General features: G+C 46.6%; 2 protein-coding genes across 9 annotated transcripts; both read left to right on the forward strand.

Annotated features, from left to right (window-relative positions):
* The first annotated feature begins 41 nt into the window (after nucleotides 1-41).
* On the forward strand, nucleotides 42-2,278 carry LOC108072018 (synaptic vesicle 2-related protein). 2 transcript variants are annotated; one of them, XM_070284075.1, is made up of 9 exons: nucleotides 42-230; nucleotides 295-432; nucleotides 495-751; nucleotides 808-932; nucleotides 995-1,058; nucleotides 1,113-1,238; nucleotides 1,296-1,367; nucleotides 1,423-1,817; nucleotides 1,872-2,278. In XM_070284075.1, exons 2-9 carry the CDS (start codon nucleotides 321-323, stop codon nucleotides 2,155-2,157), a joined length of 1,437 nt encoding a protein of 478 aa, XP_070140176.1. In that variant the 5' UTR covers nucleotides 42-230; nucleotides 295-320; the 3' UTR covers nucleotides 2,158-2,278. The 2 variants fall into 2 exon arrangements, with proteins under 2 accessions (XP_070140176.1, XP_017018487.1); XM_017162998.2 differs by lacking the exon at nucleotides 42-230 and having other exon boundaries at nucleotides 265-432.
* Nucleotides 2,279-2,911: 633 nt separating this feature from the next.
* Nucleotides 2,912-22,466, forward strand: Obsc (Obscurin). 7 transcript variants are annotated; one of them, XM_070283751.1, is made up of 38 exons: nucleotides 2,912-3,109; nucleotides 3,168-3,297; nucleotides 4,502-4,623; nucleotides 4,712-4,843; nucleotides 4,902-5,072; nucleotides 5,127-5,292; nucleotides 6,551-6,643; nucleotides 6,785-9,002; nucleotides 9,532-9,861; nucleotides 9,914-10,070; nucleotides 10,134-10,219; nucleotides 10,277-10,412; nucleotides 10,469-10,653; nucleotides 10,718-11,278; nucleotides 11,530-12,390; nucleotides 12,452-12,557; nucleotides 12,614-12,795; nucleotides 12,970-13,044; nucleotides 13,621-13,787; nucleotides 13,850-13,964; nucleotides 14,027-14,635; nucleotides 14,699-14,955; nucleotides 15,011-15,222; nucleotides 15,281-15,420; nucleotides 15,479-15,671; nucleotides 15,737-16,732; nucleotides 16,789-17,090; nucleotides 17,146-17,327; nucleotides 17,390-17,559; nucleotides 17,622-17,762; nucleotides 17,821-18,006; nucleotides 18,241-18,478; nucleotides 18,550-19,131; nucleotides 19,203-19,903; nucleotides 19,968-20,100; nucleotides 20,168-21,819; nucleotides 21,979-22,084; nucleotides 22,180-22,466. In XM_070283751.1, exons 2-38 carry the CDS (start codon nucleotides 3,289-3,291, stop codon nucleotides 22,318-22,320), a joined length of 12,813 nt encoding a protein of 4,270 aa, XP_070139852.1. In that variant the 5' UTR covers nucleotides 2,912-3,109; nucleotides 3,168-3,288; the 3' UTR covers nucleotides 22,321-22,466. The 7 variants fall into 7 exon arrangements, with proteins under 7 accessions (XP_070139852.1, XP_017018641.1, XP_017018644.1 ...); XM_017163152.3 differs by having other exon boundaries at nucleotides 2,912-3,297; XM_017163155.3 differs by having other exon boundaries at nucleotides 2,912-3,297; nucleotides 6,785-8,111.
* Nucleotides 22,467-22,900: the final 434 nt, after the last annotated feature.

Below are 22,900 nucleotides of genomic sequence, written 5' to 3' on the forward strand. Positions count from 1 at the left end.
ACTGATTCTCAGTTTCTTATTTGCAAAAAGAAAGTGCTTAAGAAAGTTGTGGTTTGTTGTAGATGCACTGCACGTCGTTCTCTTTATAAATAATATTTGTAAAAAGGTGAATATTAAACTGTAATGTGCATCCAAGTACCAAATGGAACATCTTCTGTGTGTCTACATCAAAAGACATAAATCTTAGATCTAACTAAAACTTTCTTTACCATATTTGAGTGTTGCAAGAGGTAAGATCAGTTTTTAATTATTACACTGTTTTATTCTGAACTCATATTTATTTATAGTTGCAAGTCGGGCTATATTTGAATACCTAAAAAATGTATTATTTAAATAACGACGCTGTGGCTGTCCCATCGGCCGTAAATTTCGGCCAAAGGGAAACACATTCTTCAACTTTGGAGCTAAAGACTGTATCCATAAATCCGGACGGTGAGTATCAAGTGAATTTCACACATTTTTGAGCCAACTAAAGACAGTTGTTCCCTCCACAGACACCTTTACTGTGCAACAAGCGATCAATGCCTTTGGCTTCGGCTGGTTCCACGTCAAGCTGTCGCTTCTTGTGGGCCTTTGCTGGATGTCCGACTCGATGGAAATGGCCATTTTGAGCATTCTGGGCCCGGCCTTATTCTGCGAATGGAATGTCACGAAGCTCCAGCAGGCCTCGGTCACAACCATCGTGTTTCTGGGCATGATGCTGAGCTCCAGTTTCTGGACACAGCTTAGCAACAGATATGGCCGAAAGTCGGTAAGGTGTCACTCTATCTAGATGCTAATTATATCTCACTCTATTGTTTTATTTAGGCCCTCACTTTGTTTGGAGTATTATTAGTTTTATATAGCATACTAAGTTCAGTGGCGCCCAGTTATGCATGGCTCTTAACCCTGAGAGGTCTCGTAGGCTTTGCCATCGGCTGCGTCCCACAATCGTGAGTTCATTTTCAGGGAAATTTCCCCAATTCTCTAAAAGATTTCCCCTTTAACCTACAAGTGTCACCCTATACGCGGAATTTCTGCCCACGAAACACAAGGGAAAGTGTGTGGTTCTCATGGATGTGAGTATTTTGTGGGATAATCAAGTGCATGATATAAATTATTGGCATTTTCAGTGCTTCTGGGCCCTAGGAGCCTGCTTTGAGGTAGTATTGGCCTTGATTGTTTACCCCTACTACGGGTGGCGCGGACTTCTGGGGCTCTCGGCCACACCCTTACTGCTTTTTACACTGCTATCTCCGGTAAGGAACTATATCAGTAAATCCCACTCTTAAATTAACGATTAAAAACTGCTTCAGTGGCTTAGCGAATCTGCCCGATATTATTCATCCAATGGGCATAGTGACAAGGCCATCAGGGTTCTGGAACAGGTAAATATAGAATGACATTTGAAATGGTTTTATAATCACCTTCTGTTTCGTTTAGATAGCTCACAACAACAAGCGGCACATGCTAATGGGTCGCCTTATTGCCGACGAGGAGCCCAGCTCCACGGAGAGCTTTAGGTCGCTGCTCAGTCCGAGCCTTTATAGGACCACGCTTCTGCTCTGGTTTATATGGCTCGCATCGGCCTTCTGTTACTACGGACTAGTGCTGGTCACCACCGAGCTCTTGGTGGCCAGAAACAAGGAGAATAATCCGAATGAGTGCGTTACCTTCATGACCTCCGACTTTATGGATTTGTTGTGGATTACCTTGTCCGAGTTTCCGGGCATATTGATGACCATTAAGGTTATCAAACTCTTTGGCAAGAAGAAAACTATTGTGCTGCAGTATCTGCTCCTTGTCATGTGCACTTTGGTGCTTATGTCGGTTAATAGGTAATATTTTTATATATTTTTCAGGCAGATTTATAAGTATTTCTTTCATTTCAGTCGCTTCTCAACTTCTTTGACTCTCTTCATTGCCCGCGGAACGATTTCGGGTATTTTTCAAGCCATCTATGTCTACACACCGGAAATATATCCCGCTGCCCTCCGATCTGTGGGAGTTTCCGGCTGCTCCGTGCTGGCTAGACTGGGCGCCATGCTAACACCCTTTGTGGCGCAGGTTTTGATGGACACTTCCAAGGTGCAGGCTATATCCACCTACGCCGTTGTGGGTCTATTGGCGTCCGTAGCTTGCGCTTTTCTGCCCCGAGAAAATCTCGGTTATCATTAGAGCGAGACCCTATATAGAAATAAGATAATTTATTACTTGGCCCAGAGCGAATTTCTAAACAAACCTAATTGGATTGCCTAGTTTTAGGCTTTGTCTACGCGGCGCTAGTAAAACAGCAGCACAACCTGTGAACTATTCTAGAATTTTATTGTTTGCTGGTGGTTTCGCAAAAGTGTTTTCGAAAAGTAACAAAGCTTCAACGCCAAAAGCTCTTATCACCCATTTACAAGAGTATTTGAAAGGAGAAATGGATGGTTCTCAACTCTATTGAAGTTAAAGAATTATTTGAGTAGATTTCCCAGGCTCAGAAATAGTGAGCAACCTCCCCTGAATGTAGTACTTTGTAAGAAATACCGTCGTCGCCTTTGTATTAATTATATGAATGCCGAAATGCGGTGTTATTTATGAGTCGAGTGACAGGAGGAAATGCACTTGCAAATTAATTATAAAAGTCATTATTTTGCAGAATATAAACATGACGTATAAATAAACCCCTCGCATGTATATGTATATTTATAATACTCAATTAAATATGTATGCAGGCGCAGACTTGGGTGCCGAAATATATATGCACTCCTGTGACAGCAATAAACTTTTAGAATGTTTGTTTGTATGCCGCCTAAGTAGACGAGAATCTATGCATCTATGCACATGGCTATGCACATTCGGAGGCTGCTTCTTTGAGGTGCATGTGCATTATTTTTAAATTGTGAAACGATTTTTTTTGTCGAGGGGAGCTTTTGTTGTGATCAGCAAATATCGATCAGTCGTACAGTTGTCGGGATGCAGTTAAAATCATTGGTATCCGCCGCACGCAGTAGCCACTCATTTTCACGCCGCGACGCAAGTTTAAATTTAAATCTATTCCACTTTCGAATGGGCCACCTCGGAATAGTAATCCTCATCGACGAGTAGATTATGACAAGCGCGCACCCGAGTGCTCCAACGATCGGTATTTGCCTCCAATCCTGCGCAAATAAGTCCGAATAAAATTCAAAAATTACCCCCAGTAATAAGTTATGCAATACATTTTCGAATACGTACAACAGTGCGTATACGTCCGCCCATGAAGTGCAGCAGTGTGTGAAGTTAACCCAGTGATAACGAATATCAATCTGCAAGTCAGCAACTATGGATAGCGTAAGTTATGCCTGTCCAAAAAAAAAAAAATAAATAAAATCATCAAGCCTACGAACATGTGCCAAAAATTTACTTATTAATACATTTGTGCAGCCGCAATCTATGTACTCGAATACATACGTCAATATATACAGTGGCTGTTCGTTGGCACATGAAGTTAACAATTCAAATGGATTCTACAATTCAAAATATGGAAATAATTATAATCACTATAAAAAATAACTCAACTATACTGTTTTCTTCAATGAAATGTAATTTTTAAACGTCTCAGAAAATGATATAACGCTTAAATCAAGAATTATACAAGATTTAAATTTCAAAGAAAATTAAAATATAGCTTTTAAAGTTAATAATTCAAATTAACTCTACAATAAAAAATATGGAAATATTTAATCGCTATAAAATATAACTCAAATATAATGTCGTCTTCAATGAAATGTAATTTAGTTTGTGAATAAAATGATTAAACCTCCTCTCAGAATAATGTTCAAATAAAAAATGATATCAACGTTTAAATCAAGATCATTTTAATTTCAAAATAAATTAAAATATATATATTTTAAAAGTGCTTATAACATTATAATAATAAAATCAATGTACAAGAGTTATGGATTAAAAGTGTATTATCTTCGGGTTAAAAAGTTAAAGTCGTAGAAACTAAAACTAAAGTTTAACTCCACCAAAACCAACTAAAACCACTTAAATTCTTCACAGTAATTCTTCGATAATTTAGTGATTTAAAAAAATGACTTAAGAAATGTGTGTGTTCCTTGCACCCGGCTTTACTGTGGTTTCGGATCATTGGCCCGAACTGAAGAACCCTGTCCTGTTCGCGGCACCGATGGCTATAATCAGCTGTTTTTGGCCCGCATTAAGCTTTTCGCTCAGTAAAATCGGACTGCGAAATAAATAGCCATAGCCGAGAGCCCGCGTGTCTATGTCAACGCAAAATAGACTTTCAGCTAACGAGCTAAATATTGCACACAGGCCACTTTTTGTTTGTGTTCCCCGAGTGTGTGGGTTATGAGAACAAATCGATAAATCTCGCTGTACACTTGCACAAACTTTCCGCAATCGGTTTGAATTATTTTGTGTTGGCGCCGCCTTCCTAGAAAATGAATGAAAATAAAGTTTGGCTCAACCAAAAAATAATTTAAATATGAAATAAATTCCACTATATAGAAGCAATCGGTTTACTCAACAGGTCGCAGATATTGTATTCGTGAGCCGGGATTATCAGGCTCAAACGATGGCCACGGACGAGATCAGCGTCCGCCAAGGGGACCTTGTCGAGCTTATAAGTTCAAAGGCATCTGAAAAGTCTAGGTACTAGCAAATAGATTAGCAACAAATTTTTCCAGTCAAGTCACATAATTTTGTAAGAAACGAATTAAGATAATTTTGTATCTTTTAGATGCTTTGTTCGAATGTTCGATAGCGGGGACTCCCCCAAAGAGGGCTGGGTTCCGATAGAGATCTTAGAATTTAATCCAACAATGAGTAGCTCTAATGGGAAGGAAAACGGTGATGCGGAATTTAGAAAGCAGTGAGTTACGTTTACTTAAATAGTAAGAAAGCAAGCTGATTTAATTTCTGCCTTGAAGAACCATTCTCAGGGAGCTGGTTGAAACGGAGGAGGAATTCTCCAGGGACCTCATGCATGTTGTGGAAAAGTATATCAAGGGCATTGACAAGCCAGTGGTGCCGAGGTCTGTGCGCGACAATAAGGATGTTATATTCTGCAATTTCCTGCAAATCGCCGAATTTCACAATAAGTAAGCAGCTGGAAAGTAGATGATGAGTCCTTATTTAAATACCTCAAATTTCAGTGTACTGAAGGAAGGGCTGAAGTGCTACAGCAATCAACCGAACATGGTGGCCAAGACCTTTCTGCGACTGGAAAGGGACTTTGATAAGCATGTGGTGTACTGCCAAAACGAACCTTTGGCACAGGACTATCTCAGCTCCAGTCCAGATGCTAAAAAGTACTTTCAAGTGAGTATTCGAGTATCGAAATACGACCCAAAGTTCCTATTACATTCATGAGGAATTTCTGCAGATTGCTTACTTGCCTTTTTCCCCATTTCCTTCTAATTGTTTGTTGAAATCAAGAAAAATAATAGAGAGAATAATTTAATTGGTAGGCGAGCCGCCAGCCCGTTGGAATCGTCTTCAAATATTATGCGTGTGCTATGTGCGAGAATATCCGTTTATTTTTAAAGGCAGACGCTTTTCAATTCTAAAGCTTTTGCAGTTTTCAGTTGCTTCCGAGTAGTGTTCGCGGTCGTGTCGTGCTAATTATTCATATACGTAACCGTTTCGCTTTAGGTACTTGAAGTTATCTTGTCATTATCCTGAAAACCGAACCCCTCTTTTGGACAATTATTTTCGCTAAACGTCTTAGCTCTCAGTTTTAAGCCAGTGAATCCATATAGAATACCTCAAACCTACCTCAATGGACACTGCCACTGGATAACTCCAATAAAATACTTTTGAAATCAGTGAGGAAAAAATCATTTTCCAAATCAATCTGTGTGAACTGTGACGTCTGTGACGTTTGCCCGTTATGCAACATTTCCGAAATTTTACTGTGCGAGAGTATATACATACATTTATATATTAAAAGATACGTTGATACGTATACGTTTATAAATATATATAGTATGTGAAAAAATTTTCTTCAGCCCACATATTCGACCTCACGTCTAAAAGTGTTTAGATATACATACATATATACTGGCAAAAATATTGTAACATTGACTTTAATGAGTCCACTGCTACCCATTCGCTGTGAAATTGGTTCAGCAGTGAATATGAATGTGACTATGAACCCGCGAGCATAGAGAGTGAATTAAAGTGTATGTTGCGAGTGAATCTATCCAAACATTTGAATACTAATATTCGAATATGTATTTAGAAGACACATATAGCTTTCCAAAGCAAAGTTCGGCCGCATATAGAGAGACCCACACATATCCGTTTTTGCAACAAGTGATAAATTTTTTAAACATCGTTCCAAAAATAACCCCAAACGCGAGAGAGAGCGACCGAGAAGAAATCGTGTTTTGAATGTATATGTGAACACAGAACGTTCATTAGGGGCTGCCTAAGACTCGAACGGATGCAGAAAACCACAGAAGCAAATCTGCGACTATCAATAAATAATATTTCGTTTCCCAATACATTCCGAATACATTCTAGAAACTTGGCCCCCCACAGTGCGTGTAATAAGTATTTTGCTTTTGCCTTGCAGGAACTTTCAAAACAGCTCGGAGACGATAAATCTCTTTCAGAACACCTCAAACTACCCATCCAGCGCATAAACGACTATCAACTTCTGTTCAAGGTTTGCCGACTTTGTGTTTAGTGTTAATCTCTGCCATCTCTCTATAATCACCTATAGCTTAAAGCTACGTCTAGGCTCTAGGCTAATCACCATCACGCTGAGCTCGCTAAGACCGCTAATGTTAATGTTTGTTTTTCGCAGGACTTCATTAAGTACTCGCTAAGCTTGAAAGAGAACGTTAAAGACTTGGACAGGGCCCTAGAGTTAATGCTTAGTGTGCCCAGTAGAGCGTACGACAATAGGTTTCTTTCCAGCATCGAGGGCTGTCGGGGTAACATCTACAAGTTGGGTCGCCTGCTCCTCCACGACTGGTGCACCGTCCTCGACAAGGAGGGCAAGGCGCACGATCGCTACTGCTTCCTGTTCAAGTCTCGCATTTTGGTGACCAAGGTCCGGAAGATATCCGAGAACAGATCCGTATTTATTTTGCAAAGCATCGTGAAGCTCCCGCTGTGCAACATCGAGCACAAGGCCGACGAGAAGCAAATCCAATTGAGTCTGAAAGCGCCAGACGCTGGCTCCATCTTTCCGATACACATTAAGCCCCATGGCCCAGAGTCGCACTTGACCTGGTTTAACGAGATCTCCGCCCACATCAACCAAGACGTCACTCTGCAGGAGCATAATGCCGATGACCTGAAGGTCGACGCATCGCAAATCGCATCTGAAAGTGAGCTAATTCTTCATCTTCCCCAAAGGGCCGAAGCCCACGATCCGAATCTTAGTGTCCGACCCTCTGACGTGGCCGAAAACTACTTCCTTAGCAAGGAGACCAAGGAGCGCCTACAGCTGGAACAGCAAGAGCTGCTGAAGCTCGAGCAGGAAGCCATCGAATTGTATAAAAAACAGCAATCTTCAAAGACATCTTCCACGAGGACCGAGTCGGTTCAGATCACCAGCACCCAGGTCAAGTCTAGTTCGGAGGTTCGTAGCCAAACACAGGAGTCTAAGGTGACCGCCAAGGTAGAAGAGGCAGCAAAACCACAGGTCAGAGAGGTTCCCATCAAGGTAGTTTCGCCTCCACCACAAGCTCAGCCAGTAGCAGCTGCTCCTCCAGCGCCCCAGCCAGTGGCAGCTGCTCCTCCAGCGCCCCAGCCAGTAGCAGCTGCTCCTCCAGCGCCTCAGCCCGTGGCTGTTGCTCCTCAAGCACCCCAGCCTGTGGCAGTTGCTCCTCAAGCTCCTAAGACAGTGGCAGAAGCTCCTCCTCCATCTGTAAAGAATAATTCTCCCGTGAAGGAAGCGATTCCTGTCAAGGAAGTGAGTCCAGTAAAGCAAGTGGTACCACCACAGGCCGAGAAGGCTCCTCCAGTTAAGGAGGACCAAAAAGTAGAGACTCCGCCAGCTTCGCATTCCAAGGAAGCTGAAGCTCCGAAACAGTCTGCTGAATCCCGACAAGAAACCGTATCCGAGTCCCAAACAACTGTCATCGAATCCGCATCTAGTCTGGTCACCGAAGAGGCCGCAGCTGGTAAGCAGGATGAAAACTTCACGAGAGACACATCGCCATATGCGACGATCCCCAAGATCCAAGTATACCGCCCCGTAGATAGCGATAACCCAGTGGTAACCGCCAAGCACAGACCCATCGAGCTGAAAGACATCGTTGGCTACAACGAATCCCTGCGGGACAGCGACCCTGCGCCCGGTGGGGGATCGGGATCGGGATCGCAGGGCCGCCAGGGATACAGTGCTAACATAACCGACCACGCTTCATTAACCATCTGGAATAACCGACTAGCTAACATCGCTAACGACCGAAATGGGGCTAACCAGCACCTGCAGCAGTCTGGCCCCCCGCCGCCGCCCATTCCGCCTAATTTCACGCGCATGCCCGGCTTCTTCCAGCCGCTTCCCCTCATCGCTTACGAGACCACCATTGAGATCCTAATAGTCAAGGCACGTCCCCCCTCACCGCCGCCCCCGCCGCCGCCGACCATTAAACGCTTGCTAATCCATAACGAGAGCTTGGAGCAGAAGACGCAGAACTTTTTCGAGGGCATCTACGACGCGTCCACTTCGGACACGTCGCTGCGGAATGCCAAGCAAAAGATTCGCAGCATTAAGACCACGGTGCTGAAGTCGAAGGACTCCACTAATTACGCCCAAGACACTGTACAGAAGGCCAAGGCCCGCGACTTTCTGCACATTTTCACCCCGCCCGTCAAGAAGCGACCCATTTACGAGATTGTTGAGGAGCCCGTTAATATATTTGAGATCGAAGGCGAATATACTGAGTCTATTGCTGACGATTTCAGAGAGCGGGAGCCAAGTGCCGATATTGAAGCCAGGGGCCAAAGCGTCGGTGGTATGGATGATTATTATTCTGGCTACTCACTGGCTTCCAAACGTCGCTATGAAAGTAAGTTGCCCCCACAAGTTGTGTCGACGGTTTCTGTCCATCCATCGTCGGATGGACCATGTTGAATGTTAGTTTTTATCTCAATGTCTCTCTCTGGGATGTCGTTACTGTACTGTCGTTACTGCCAACGAGCTCGAGTCAACTTCAGCGTAAATAAATTCGAAAGACTCTTTGTAAGCGAAGTCCTTGTCTCTCCAGTCACCTGTATCATGTCTATTTCATGTTCACATATTTATCTATGTTGAGTTTATCGTAAATAACTGTGTTTAGAGTATATATATATCTTTCAGTGCTTACATACACAAACTTTTCTTTACAATTAACTATCTATGTGTACTCCTCTGTTTTCCCACTATTCTCCAATCCTTGCCAGATCCTTGTTCAGATTTTTACGGCCTGTTTGGAAAGTCTCTCGTCTAGAGATTTTCGATAGAACCCATCATTCAAAAGACTCTGTTGAAAATACCTTAATAAAAACCTAACTAACTTTGATTTTACCCGGTTTGAACCCCGCTCGCCCTCCGTAAAGCCTCTAGCCGGACGCGGGACTACGATCGGGGAACCTCCTACGACAGCACTGCCGAGCGATCGCAGTATGGAATAAGCTCCAGGCGGGATCGCAGCTCTATTGACAAGGTTGAAGCTCGTTCGTCCCTCTTGGCCACCGGCCGTACAGAGAGCCGTGCCGCAAGCCGCACCGCCAGTCGCGCCGAAAGCCGTGCGGAAAGTCGTGCCTCCTACTCGGTGGCAGAATCGCGTACCGGTATCCGTTCTTCGTCCCAACTGTTGGAGGACCGACCCCTGCGCTCCGTCGAGAAGCCCGTGGTGGTGAAGATGCTGAAGAGCGTGCAAGTGGATCGTAAGTGGGAAGCATTTAGATTGAGTCAGTGATTCTAGATTATCGCTTTTAGCTGGAGAGACCGCTCACTTTGAGATCCAATTCAAGGATCAGCCCGGCCTTGTCACCTGGCTGAAGGACAACAAGCCGCTGGAGGATCGTTTGGCTGATCGCATTACCCAGACCGCTGCTCCAATGAATTCCTACCGGTTGGACATCAAGAACTGCACGTAGGTGGCCGTCTCGTTTCCATCCTTAAGGAGCTCATGCGATTTGATATGATTTGATTCCAGTGAAAGCGATGCAGGAACTTACACCATTCGGGCCCAGTCTGCTTCCGAGACAACAACTGTTTCGGCACAGCTTGCAGTGGGCCAAGGTACGCAATCTTAGCTAATCAAGGGTTTCTCGGAGATTGAACGAGCTTTGTTTGCAGCACCAGGCCATGACGAGACTAAAACTAACACGGAGCCAGCCTTTCTGGTTAGCCTGAAGGATGCCGAAATGATCGAGAACACTCTCTTCCGTTTCATGATCAAGATCAAGGGCGATCCCAAGCCTAGGGTCAAATTGTGGGTTGCAAATAAAGAAATTGTAAGAAGTAAATTAATGCTTAAATTCACTACAGCTACAAAGATGAGAAGGAGATCCTCGAGGTCAATGATCGGATTCAAATTATCCGTGACAAGGATTACCTTGGCTTCTATGAGCTGGTAATCGCCGATGTCCAGAAGACCGACAGTGGAACCTACTCCTGCAAGGCCACGAACAAGTTCGGCGAAGCCACCTGCGAAGCCGTGGCCACCACAGTGGGTAAGTTCTTAAATAATTTAAAAGAAAACAAAGGGCATTTTACGAAAAATTGTATTCCTTGCAGAGGACAAGAATCCGTTTGGCGCACTCAGCGGACAGATACTTCCGGCTGGTGAGAAGCCAGTCTTCCAATGGAAGCGAAACGGCGAGGAGTTCGATCCGGAGGAACGCTTCAAGGTGCTCTTCGGCGAGGACGAGGACTCTCTGGCTCTGGTTTTCCAGCATGTGAAGCCCGAGGATGCGGGTATCTACACCTGCGTTGCTCAAACTTCCACGGGAAACATCTCGTGCAGTGCCGAGCTCTCGGTTCAGGGAGCCATTCAGACACTGAACCGGGAGCCCGAGAAGCCCACCCTGGTGATCGAGCACCGCGAGGCAAACGCCAGCATCGGCGGCTCGGCTATTCTGGAGCTCCAATGCAAGGGCTTCCCCAAGCCGGCGGTGCAGTGGAAGCACGACGGTGAGGTCATCCAGGTGGACGATAGGCACAAGTTCATGTACGAGGATGAGGAGAGCATGTCGCTGGTCATCAAGAATGTCAACACTGCCGATGCCGGAGAGTATACCATTGAGGCTATCAACGAACTGGGCCAGGACGAGTCGACCATTAACCTGGTGGTGAAAGGTATTTCTATAATTTACTGGGTTTCCCAGGATATTCTATAACATAAGCACAAAAAGACACTAGCTTTAGGTTATTCTTACAATTTCTAAGTAAATATTTGCAGAGTCTATGTTACTACAGAATAGTTACTGATGAATGAGCTTGGTTCTCTGCAGGAACACCTTTTCTGTAACGGACTCCATGTTCTTTTACCTTCTGAATCTATTACTTTTGGATACATTAAATAACCTGAATATATATCCCTTTTAAAGCTCCTCCAAAGATCAAAAAGATTACGGATATTACTTGCTCGGCCGGGGAGACCATCAAGATGGAAATCGAAGTGGAGGGATTCCCACAGCCCACTGTCCAGGTCACCAACAACGGCAAGGACGTGACTGCCGAGAGCAACGTGAAGATCTCCTCGACCTCCATTGGCAAGAGTCTCGAGAAGGTTGTCGTGGAGGTAAAGGAGATCAAGCTATCGCAGGCGGGCAACTACTCCATCAAGGCTACCAACGATCTCAGCCAGACGTCAGAGTACTGGAGCTGCACGGTCAAGTCGAAGCCAGTGATCGTGAAGCACTTCGAGAGCGAGTACATCCACGGGGAGAAGGAGACCGTGCAGATGACCGTGCGCATCGATGCGTATCCGGAGGCCAAGCTGATCTGGTACCATGACGAGACCGAGATCAAGGTGACCGAGTCGAAGTACACTGTGAGCAGCGATGGCAACGCCTACACCCTGAAAATAACCGGAGCCACGCGCGTGGATGCCGGCAAGTACACCGTGAAGGCCACCAATGAGCACGGGTCGGCTACCAGCACCACCGATCTGTTGATCAAGTGCACTCCGGAGTTCACACAGAAACTGAAGAACATCACGGTGGCCGAGGGCGACTGCAATGTGGAGCTCGTGGTTGGCGTGGATGCTTATCCGCGTCCCCATGTCAAGTGGTACATTGATGGCATCGAGATCGATGAAAAGCGTAACGATTTCCGTCACGTGGAGGAGGGCAACAACTATAAACTTATCCTCAACAAGGTGGCCACCAACCAGCAAGGAAACTATACCTGCAAGATAATGAATGATTACGGCAAGCTGGAGGACAGCTGTGTGGTGACTGTCAACTGTAAGCAACGCATGAAAAACTTAAGAAGCCCGTTGGTTTATATTTTTTATATTATTTAAAGGCAAGCCCAAGGTCAAGCGGGGTCTCAAGAACATTGAAGTTCAGGAGGGCAAATCCTTCACTCTGGAGGTCGAGGTGTACAGCGAGCCAGAAGCCAAAATCAAATGGTGAGCTAGAGGAGACTCTGGAATTCCTTAATTGTTTACATTTTGCTTTGGTTCAGGTTCAAGGATGGCCATGAAATCTACGAAGATGCACGCATTAAGATCTCTCGGGACACTCAGCGCATCGAAAATTACTATCTGACTCTGAATCTGGCCAGGACCGAGGATGCGGGCACATATGAGATGAAGGCAACGAACTTCATTGGCGAGACGACCTCAACCTGCAAGGTTGCTGTGTTAAGTAAGTATAAAGCGTTAAATCTCAGCCTTAAATAGTTTGAATAGGATGGAAAAGCGAGTATGGGCAGGGTATCCCACAAACGAATTTTATTCTACTAATTCCCACCTACAAGAGTCCTTTTTGAGTCTCATTTAATGTATAATCTCCCATCTATGATACCAAATTTTGATTCAGCGAGCGACTCGGTGTCTTTGGGACAGACCGTGACAAAAACTATGATTGCGACGACTGAAGAACCTGAAGAAGGGGGTAAACCAAAACCATTTTCAATGCATCAATTAAGCAAAATAATAAACATAACTATAAATACTTGGAAAATGCAAGAATGAATGAGATCGAAACGAAATAATTCTAAATATAAACCTCACAATACATATATATTAACCATGAATATTTCACAAAATATATTTCATCTTGTACATATCAAAAACATATCTTTCATATCAAATACACATTAACACAATACTGTACAGAAAAACCTAATCAAAAACTCAATTATTAACCAAGTGTAAAGAGCTCGCTCGGGTATTTGGAATGCGTATTGTGTCAATGGAATGGGTCTTGGAATGATCATCAGCGTAAATTTATACATTGACTTTAAATTTACGCAGGCAAGTGTCTCGAAGTAGCGAGTAAGACAACTGGAAGGGATCTAAATGATTTCAGCATCTTGTAAAAAGTAAAGTGTTAAGGATAAGTGCTGCCGGATTGCCGGAACTAACACCACGAATGAAAAATATGCACCCTGTACAGAAATCTAATGGTTAATCTTAAGTAAACCTTTTGACCAAGCAAAGGACATACTGACACTATATTGTCTTATAGCTGTTCCGGAAATCGTTCACGTGGATGTCTTCCAGCAGCACAGCTACGAGAGCGTGCCCCTGAAGTACGAAGTCATAGCCACGGGTATTCCTAAGCCTGAAGCCATATGGTATCACGACGGAAAACCTATAACTGCTGATAAGCATACGGCCATCACTGTGGATGGGGTTCGTGCTCCCTAAATATTACCATAAGCTTTTAATATAAAATATTCCAATATCCTGTGTAGGACCATTATAAGCTGGAGGTGGAGTCACTGGATATGGTGGATGCGGGAGAATACAAGGTGGTCATACAGAATAAGTGTGGCGAGAAGTCTCATCAGGGAGATCTCTCCTTGTCGGGTAAGGGAATCCCAAGGAAATGTATTATTGATACACTATTATCTCTATATTCCCCTCTAAAGGCATTGCCGAGTATCGCAAGCCCATCCTGACTTCAGGACCTGGGCTAAAGGACATTAAGGTTAACAAGGGCGATAAGGTCTCTGAGCCCGTTATGTTTACCGCCGATCCTGCTCCTGAAATCGTTTTGCTCAAGGACGGCCAGCCCGTCAAGGAGAGCAACAACCTCAAGCTGAAGGTGGAAAAGAAGGACATTGAAAATGGCCTGGTTCAATACACGTGCACCTTGAATATCCTGGAGGCTGACATCAAGGACTCAGGACGCTATGAATTGAAGGTGAAGAATAAGTTCGGTGAACTGGCCACGAGTGGCTGGATCGATGTGCTGGCCAAGCCGGAGATTTCTGGACTGGATGACCGCAAGTGCCTGCCAGGCGACACCATTTGCTTCGAGGCTCTGGTTCAGGCCAATCCGAAACCCAAGGTTTCCTGGACTCGTGGCAACGAGAATCTGTGCAACAACGAGAACTGCGAGGTAATCGCCGACGTCGATGCCGACAAGTATCGGCTGGTCTTCCAGGCCGTCTCTCCCTCCGAGGATGGCAAGTATACAATCACGGCAGTCAACAGCGAGGGAAGGTCCACGGTGGACTTCAATCTGAACGTACTTGGTGGGTATATCCTCTTCCCAAAACGAGCTTTAGTGGTTCTAATGCCAATCTGAATTTCCGCAGTGGAAAAGCCCACCTTCATTGTGCAGCCCGAGAGCCAGAGCATCCACGACTTCCGGCCTGTCTCCACCAAGGTTCTGGTGCATGGCGTTCCTCTGCCAACTATCGAGTGGTTTAAGGACGACAAGCCCATTAACTACGAGGCGGTGAACAAGCCAAGCAAGGACAAGCTGTACAGCAAGGAGGATACCAAGAAGGGATCCGACCAAATCGAGAGTGTGTTTGATATCAAGACATTCAGGGAAAGCGATGTGGGAGCGGTAGGTTTATATAAGGATTTATAGGGGCATTACTATTATTATAATTATTCCCCAGTACACCTGTGTGGCCACCAACGAAATTGGAGTGACCAAGGCACCCTTCAAGCTGGGACTACTGGCCCTCGCACCCAGCTTTGTGAAGAAGTTGGACAATGCTCTGGACGTGTTGCAGGGTGAGCCCCTTGTCTTGGAGTGCTGTGTCGACGGAAGTCCCCTGCCCACTGTTCAGTGGCTGAAGGACGGAGATGAAGTTAAGCCGAGCGAGAGGTGAGTATTTTAGGAGCAGTACTTCGCATGTGATACTTATTCTGCACCCATTTTCCAGTGTAAAATTATCCACAAGCCCCGATGGCTTGGTCAAGCTGGAGATTAACAATTGCCAGCCCAATGACTCGGGAGCTTACAAGCTGATTATTTCCAATCCTCATGGCGAGAAAGTGGCGCTGTGTGCCGTTGCTGTTAAGCGTAAGTCCATTAATATTGTTGTCCTTGTATACATCATAAAAATACCATTTCCATGCAGCCGAGGAGATGCAGCCAAAGTTCCTCAAGCCAATCACCGGCCAAACTGTTGTGGTGGGTGAGCCCTTAAAGCTGGAGGCTCAGGTCACCGGCTTCCCAGCTCCAGAGGTCAAGTGGTACAAGGATGGCATGCTGCTGCGTCCAAGTCCGGAAATTAACTTTATCAACAGCCCCAATGGCCAGATTGGTTTGATGTAAGCATTTCAAAGATTTGGGGGAATATTGCCAATATTAAATCCTTTCCCTTCGTCCTATGCAGCATTGACGAAGCTCAGCCCCAGGATGCCGGAGTCTACAAGTGCTTGATTGCCAACAAGGGTGGCGAGATCGAGGGTGTGTCCAAAGTGGAGATTGTGCCCAAGGAGTCCAAGCCGGCGTTTGTGGCTGAGCTGCAGGATGCCTCCAGTATTGAAGGCTTCCCGGTGAAGATGGACGTCAAGGTGGTTGGTTTCCCCCAGCCGAAGCTACAATGGTTCCACAATGGACACGAAATTAAGCCCGATCAGGGCCACATTTCCATTGTGGAGAATCCGGACAAGAGCACGAGCCTTATTATTGAGAAAACAGTGCCTGGCGACTCCGGACTGTACGAAGTTATTGCCCAAAATCCCGAGGGATCGACGGCCTCCAAGGCGAAGCTCTATGTGGCCCCCAAGGCCGATGAAACTGCCGCCGAAGAAGCACCTCAGTTTGTGTCTGCCCTGCGGGATGTGAACGCCGACGAGGGCCAGGAGCTGGTGCTGTCCGCTCCGTTCATTGCCAACCCCATGCCCGAGGTTATTTGGTCCAAGGATGGCGTTACTCTGACTCCCAACGAGCGCCTGCTAATGACTTGCGACGGCAAGCACATCGGTCTGACCATCAAACCGGCCGAGGCTGCAGATTCCGGCAATTACACTTGCCTCCTGGCCAATCCCCTGGGCGAGGACTCGTCCGCCTGCAACGCTAATGTTCGCAAGGTGTACAAGCCGCCAGTGTTCACGCAAAAGATTTCCGATCAGCAGCAGGTGTTTGGCAACAATGCCAAGATTCCGGTGACTGTCTCTGGAGTTCCGTATCCGGAGCTGGTGTGGTACTTCCAGGACAAGCCTATTCCCACCAAGTCCGACAAGTACAGCGTCAAGAACGATGGCGACCATCACATGTTGATTGTCAACAACTGCGATAAGGACGACCAAGGTGTCTACAAGTGCATTGCCAGCAACAGGGAGGGCAAAGACATCACCCAAGGACGCCTCGACATCGTTAACGAAATGTAAGGAAGGCCCTCATCCAGCGTGATCCCTTAATTCATAATAAATCCATTTACAGTAAGAAGCACACGCGATCGGAGCCTCCAGTATTCCTCAAGAAGATCGGCGACTGTGATATCTATGAGGGCATGGTTGCCAAGTTCACGGCCTGCGCCACGGGCTATCCGGAACCCGAGGTGGAATGGTTCAAGAACGACCAGAAACTGTTCCCCTCGGACCGCTTTCTCATCGACATTGAGCCTAATGGCCTGCTCAGGCTAACCATCAAAAATGTGACCGAGTACGATGTGGGTCGCTATTCCTGTCGCATTTTCAATCCCTACGGCGATGACATCTGCCATGCCGAACTCTTCTACGACTGTAGGTTCTAAATAACTATTTTTAGCACTCTTTTAATATGTTTCCACGAACCCAGCTCTCGACAGCCAGCAGAAGCCCTTGGAAGACCAGTATACCGACTTCAAAAAGTACAAGAAATCCGGTGCTCCTCCACCGCTATCGGAGGGTCCCATTATTTCTCGTATGACCGATCGCGGCTTGCTCCTGTCATGGAACCCGTCGGTGCCGATGACTCCCCGTTACCCCATCACCTACCAGGTGGATTCAAAGCCAAGATAAATAATTGAATAAGTAAATAAAATAAAATTATGCAATTCCAGATCGAAATGATGGATCTGCCCGAGGGCGATTGGCGCACTCTGAGGACCGGCGTACGCAGCTGTGCCTGTGACATCCGCAATCTGGAACCTTTCAGAGACTACAGATTCCGAATTCGAGTGGAGAATAAGTTTGGTGTGAGCGATCCCAGTCCTTACACGCAGACTTACAGGTGGGATACTAAAACCTATAGCTTTAATATGTGAAATATTGAACATATTGTATATGTTGCAGGCAAAAACTGGTGCCCGATCCACCTAAAACCTACACATACTTGCCACCAGGCACAGATTTCAGGCCAGAGACTTCACCCTATTTCCCCAAGGACTTTGATATCGAGCGGCCTCCCCATGATGGCCTAGCTCAGGCTCCTCAGTAAATATTTGTAATGTTCTTTCTTCTTTCTGTACTAAACATTGGTTTTATCTTTAAGATTCCTTTTGCGCGAAAACGATATTAGCTATGGTGTCAAGGAGCACAACACGGAGCTGATGTGGTTCGTCTACGGCTACCCCAAGCCAAAGATGACGTACTACTTTGATGACATGCTCATCGAGTCGGGTGGCAGGTTTGATCAGAGCTACACCCGAAATGGCCAGGCCACGCTCTTCATCAACAAGTGAGTTTTATAGCTTAAAATTATTTGAAAACATGAAAGAAAACTAACTTTAAGGTGCCAAAATTTGAATACCCTTGGAATTTGCCATACGATCATGGCATCGAATCAAAAATCGATCATAAATAAATGATTAAGTAATAAAATTCAATTCGGAAAGCTTTTCTATTTTAGTTATTTCTATATTATAAAGTTATTAACTTATAAATATTCAATATTTTATTTAAATTCTCACAGAATGCTAGATCGCGATGTTGGCTGGTACGAAGCTGTGGCCACCAACGAGCATGGCGAGGCCAGGCAACGGGTGAGGCTGGAGATTGCTGAGCATCCGCGGTTCCTGAAGCGACCGGATGAGACCTTTATCATGGCCCGCAAGAATGGCAGGATCGAGGCCAAGCTGGTGGGCATTCCACTGCCGGAAGTGCATTGGTTTAAGGACTGGAAGCCCATTGCCGACTCGTCCCGCATCAAGGTAATCTCAAAGGCAATAACATTTTCTTTTAAAAAATAACTAAACATTTAATTTACATTCTTCAAACACAGATCAGTTCGTATGATCCGGATATCTATGTGCTTTCGATTCACGACTCCATCATCAAGGACGGTGGCCTGTACTCCATCAGTGCCAGGAACATTGCTGGCTCCATTAGCACCTCGGTGACGGTGCACATTGAGGAGAACGAGGATCAGTACATCTACAAGACCTACGGCAGGCATCCGTATGTGCGCTCCAAGCAACTGCGCTACCAGGACAAGTACGATATTGGTGACGAGCTGGGCCGTGGAACCCAGGGCATCACTTATCACGCCGTGGAGCGAGCCACTGGCGACAATTACGCCGCCAAGATCATGTACGGCCGTCCAGAGTTGCGTCCATTCATGCTCAACGAGCTGGAGATGATGAACATGTTCAATCACAAGAACTTGATTCGCCCGTACGATGCGTATGATACCGATCGCAGCGTGACTCTGATCATGGAGCTGGCTGCCGGCGGGGAGCTGGTGAGGGACAATCTGCTCAGGCGCGACTATTACACGGAGCGCGACATCGCCCACTACATCCGGCAGACGCTGTGGGGTCTGGAGCACATGCACGAGATGGGAGTGGGTCACATGGGTCTCACGGTGAGAAACTGAATACTAATAATGCCTTTAGGTGTGATCTAATACTCGCTGATTTTTGTGTGTGATCACAGATCAAGGACCTTTTGATCTCCGTGGTCGGCGGTGATTACATCAAGGTGTCTGACTTTGGTTTGTCGAGGAAAATCAATAGGCACAACCTGTCCACTCTGGACTATGGCATGCCGGAATTCGTCTCGCCGGAAGTCGTGAACAAGGAGGGCGTCAACTTCTCGCACGATATGTGGACCGTGGGACTGATCACTTACGTCCTGCTGGGCGGTCACAATCCCTTCCTGGGCATCGACGACAGGGAAACCCTGACAAAGATTCGCGAAGGCCGCTGGGACTTCAAGGACGAGATTTGGACTCACATCTCGGACGATGGTCGTGACTTCATCAGCCGCCTGCTGCTCTATAGTCCCGAGGAACGTATGGATGTCAAGACTGCTCTGAAGCATCCATGGTTCTTCATGCTGGATCGCCAGGTGTACGACCATGACTACCAGATCAACACCGACCGCCTGAGGAACTACTACGACCACTTCAGGGACTGGTATGCCAATGCCTCCTGCAAGAACTACTTCCGCAGGCGCCGCCTCAGCGGCTGCTTCCAGCATCCGTCCAAGATGGTCTATCCCCCGGGACACGTGTACACGCCGGAGAATACCCCAGAGCCGCTGCCGGAGCCAAGGAAGCGGGCAAAGCGCGAGGAAGTCGTTTCCAAATACCTACATCCCGACTATGAGCTGGGCCTGATTCAATCGGAGAGCCAGTAAGTCCTAGCTAAGCGACGAGCTTTTAGAAGAGGTGACTACAGCGAAACTTTGTTCTTTTAGCTACCAATACGGCCCCGATACGTATCTTTTGCAACTGCGAGATGTCAACTTCCCCGTGAGATTGCGTGAGTACATGAAGGTGGCCCATCGACGATCCCCTTCGTTTGCCTTGAACGATTCAGTGGACTGGTCTGTAAGTATACCTAACTAGAAATGGGAAAGTAAATCGAGATTAAGTAGCAATTATTCTCCCTCTGTAGCTGCCCGTGATCCGCGAGAGACGTCGCTTCACCGACATCATGGACGAGGAGATCGATGACGAGCGTACTCGCAGCCGCATCAGCATGTATGCGGCCAACGATTCGTATTCGATCCGTCGCCTGCGCACGGAGCTGGGACCTCGTCTGGATGAGTACACCGAGGCCGATGCCATGATCGAGACCCAGCGGGAGGGCTACCCACCATTCTTCCGCGAGAAGCCCCAGACGATTGCCATAACCGAGAACCAGCCCAGCCACATCCACTGCTTCGCCGTGGGCGATCCCAAGCCGTGCGTGCAGTGGTTCAAGAACGACATGGTGCTGTCCGAGAGCAAGAGAATCAAGATATCGGTGGATGAGGACGGTCGCTCCATCCTGCGCTTCGAGCCGGCCCTGCACTTCGATGTGGGAGTCTACAAGGCGGTGGCCAGGAACAAGGTGGGCCAGACCGTGGCCCGTTGCCGCATCGTGGTTGCCACTCTGCCCGATGCCCCCGACTCGCCGGAGATTTCCGCCAACAGCGGCTCCGAGATCCTGCTCCGCTGGAAGCAGCCACGTGACGATGGCCACTCCACAGTGCTGTGCTACAGCCTGCAGTACAAGCTGAGCAACTGCGATGCCTGGACCACTGTGGCGGACAACATCGATCATGAGTTCTACCTGCTGCACGACCTGCAGCCGAACACCAGCTATCAGTTCCGACTGGCTTCTAAGAATCGTATCGGCTGGAGCGAGATGGGCATACCCGTGTCTGCGTCCACGTCGGGAGCCGACGCCCCCAAGATTCACATCACCAAGGCCATGAAGCATTTACAGCAGCTCACCGAGAACGGGCACGAGGTGGTGCCCGAGGAGGAGCGCGTGCACACCGACTACCATTGCGAGCGCGAGCCTCCCAACTGGGTGACCGACTCCTCAGTCAGCGACAAGTACAGCTTCATCTCGGAGATTGCCCGCGGCGAGTTCAGCACCATTGTCAAGGGCATCCAGAAGTCCACTGACACCGTTGTGGTGGCCAAGATCCTGGAGGTGACCGACGAAAACGAGGATAACGTGGTGGCCGAGTTTGACAACTTTAAGACCCTGCGCCACGAACGCATCCCCGCGCTCTTCAGCGCCTACAAGCCCCTGAACGTGCCCATTGCCATCTTTGTGATGGAGAAACTCCAGGGCGCCGATGTGCTCACCTACTTCAGCAGCCGACACGAGTACTCGGAGCAGATGGTGGCCACCGTGATCACCCAGCTGTTGGATGCCCTGCAGTATCTGCACTGGCGCGGCTACTGTCACCTCAACATCCAGCCCGACAATGTGGTGATGGCCTCGGTGCGTTCCATTCAGGTGAAGCTGGTCGATTTCGGATCGGCCAAGAAGGTCAACAAGCTGGGCGTGAAGGTAACGCCATGCGGATCCCTGGACTTCCAGCCGCCCGAGATGATCAACGACGAGCCGATATTCCCGCAGAGCGACATCTGGTCGGTGGGTGCCCTCACCTACTTGCTCCTGTCCGGATGCAGTGCATTCCGCGGCGCCGACGAGTACGAGACCAAGCAGAATATCTCCTTTGTGCGCTACAGATTCGAGAATCTGTTCAAGGAAGTCACTCCCGAGGCCACCAGATTCATTATGCTGCTTTTCAAGCGCCATCCCACGTGAGTAGTTCTTACAAGATCAAAGTAAAAGCTGCCCTCCAATTTTAAATATTTATTTTTTATAAAATATGTAAATAATAATGTAGAGCAGGGTCACTCTTAGTTTATTACCAAAACATTTCACAGACTACTAACTAACACATTTGATATATACTTCAGAAAACGACCATACACCGAAGATTGCTTGGAGCACAGGTGGCTCATGTCGTCCGACTACATGGTTAGGAAGCGCGAACGTGCCATCTTCTTGGGCAGCCGTCTAAAGGTAATAAATAAAAAGTCTTTCTCTTTTGAGCGACAAACAAATAACAACATGTTTCATGACGTGATTTCTTTATGATTTCTTTATGCGACCAACAGACGTTCTGCGATGAATACCATGACCTAAAGAATGCCACGGCCACGTCATCCAAGGTCCTGAACACGGTCGCCGGCGGACCGACACCTACTCAACTACTTCGATCGAACAGCATCCAGGAGGAATTGCTTACAACATTTTAGTCAATTAGTAGCGAAGTGGTAGTGTTAAGCGAACAAATGTTGTTTTTATTTCTTGTATATATGGAATATAAATAATTATACACAACATCTAAAATTCTATATATATCAAATATATATTATCTGGTTAATTAAACGAAATAATCGAATTTGATACATTTATTTTTATTTATTGGCTGGTGTGGATGTGGGATGTGAATGTTGACAGCTCAGCTCTGACACACCCACCCACACCCACGCCCCCGCCACCGCCCGATACGATCAATAAAATGTGAACGACCTTCAGGGACTCTGCCAAGGCTAAAAATAATCACTCTTATTCAGGTGTTTATAAAAAGAAAATGAATGTTGTAAGGCATTTTCAAGTGGGCAAAGCGAACCACTCCGCGCCGCGGGAAACATTCAAGATAAGCAATCAGCAAACCCCAAGTAGTTGGCTTCTGGTAGTCGAGATCTTGAGTCAGCTTCCCTAATTTTTGCGGATGTACAGCTTCGGTGAAAATAATGGCACTAATGTTAGTTTAAGGAATAAAAAAAGTGAAATAAAATAGGAAATTGCATTGTTTTACATTGTTTTAAAATT

The sequence above is a fragment of the Drosophila kikkawai genome, chromosome 2R, assembly GCF_030179895.1.
Source record: "Drosophila kikkawai strain 14028-0561.14 chromosome 2R, DkikHiC1v2, whole genome shotgun sequence".
NCBI lineage: Eukaryota > Metazoa > Arthropoda > Insecta > Diptera > Drosophilidae > Drosophila > Drosophila kikkawai.

What these genes read in the sequence shown, in the direction of transcription:
- LOC108072018 (XM_070284075.1), top strand. Translation starts at nt 321, where the DNA reads ATGTATTATTTAAATAACGACGCTGTGGCTGTCCCATCGGCCGTAAAT. An exon ending in TGTATCCATAAATCCGGACG is followed by an intron (nt 433 to 494) that starts GTGAGTATCAAG and finishes TTCCCTCCACAG; the next exon opens with ACACCTTTACTGTGCAACAA. An exon ending in ACAGATATGGCCGAAAGTCG is followed by an intron (nt 752 to 807) that starts GTAAGGTGTCAC and finishes TGTTTTATTTAG; the next exon opens with GCCCTCACTTTGTTTGGAGT.
- Obsc (XM_017163152.3), top strand. An exon ending in GGGAAAGCGATGTGGGAGCG is followed by an intron (nt 14,956 to 15,010) that starts GTAGGTTTATAT and finishes ATTATTCCCCAG; the next exon opens with TACACCTGTGTGGCCACCAA. An exon ending in GTTACCCCATCACCTACCAG is followed by an intron (nt 17,328 to 17,389) that starts GTGGATTCAAAG and finishes ATGCAATTCCAG; the next exon opens with ATCGAAATGATGGATCTGCC.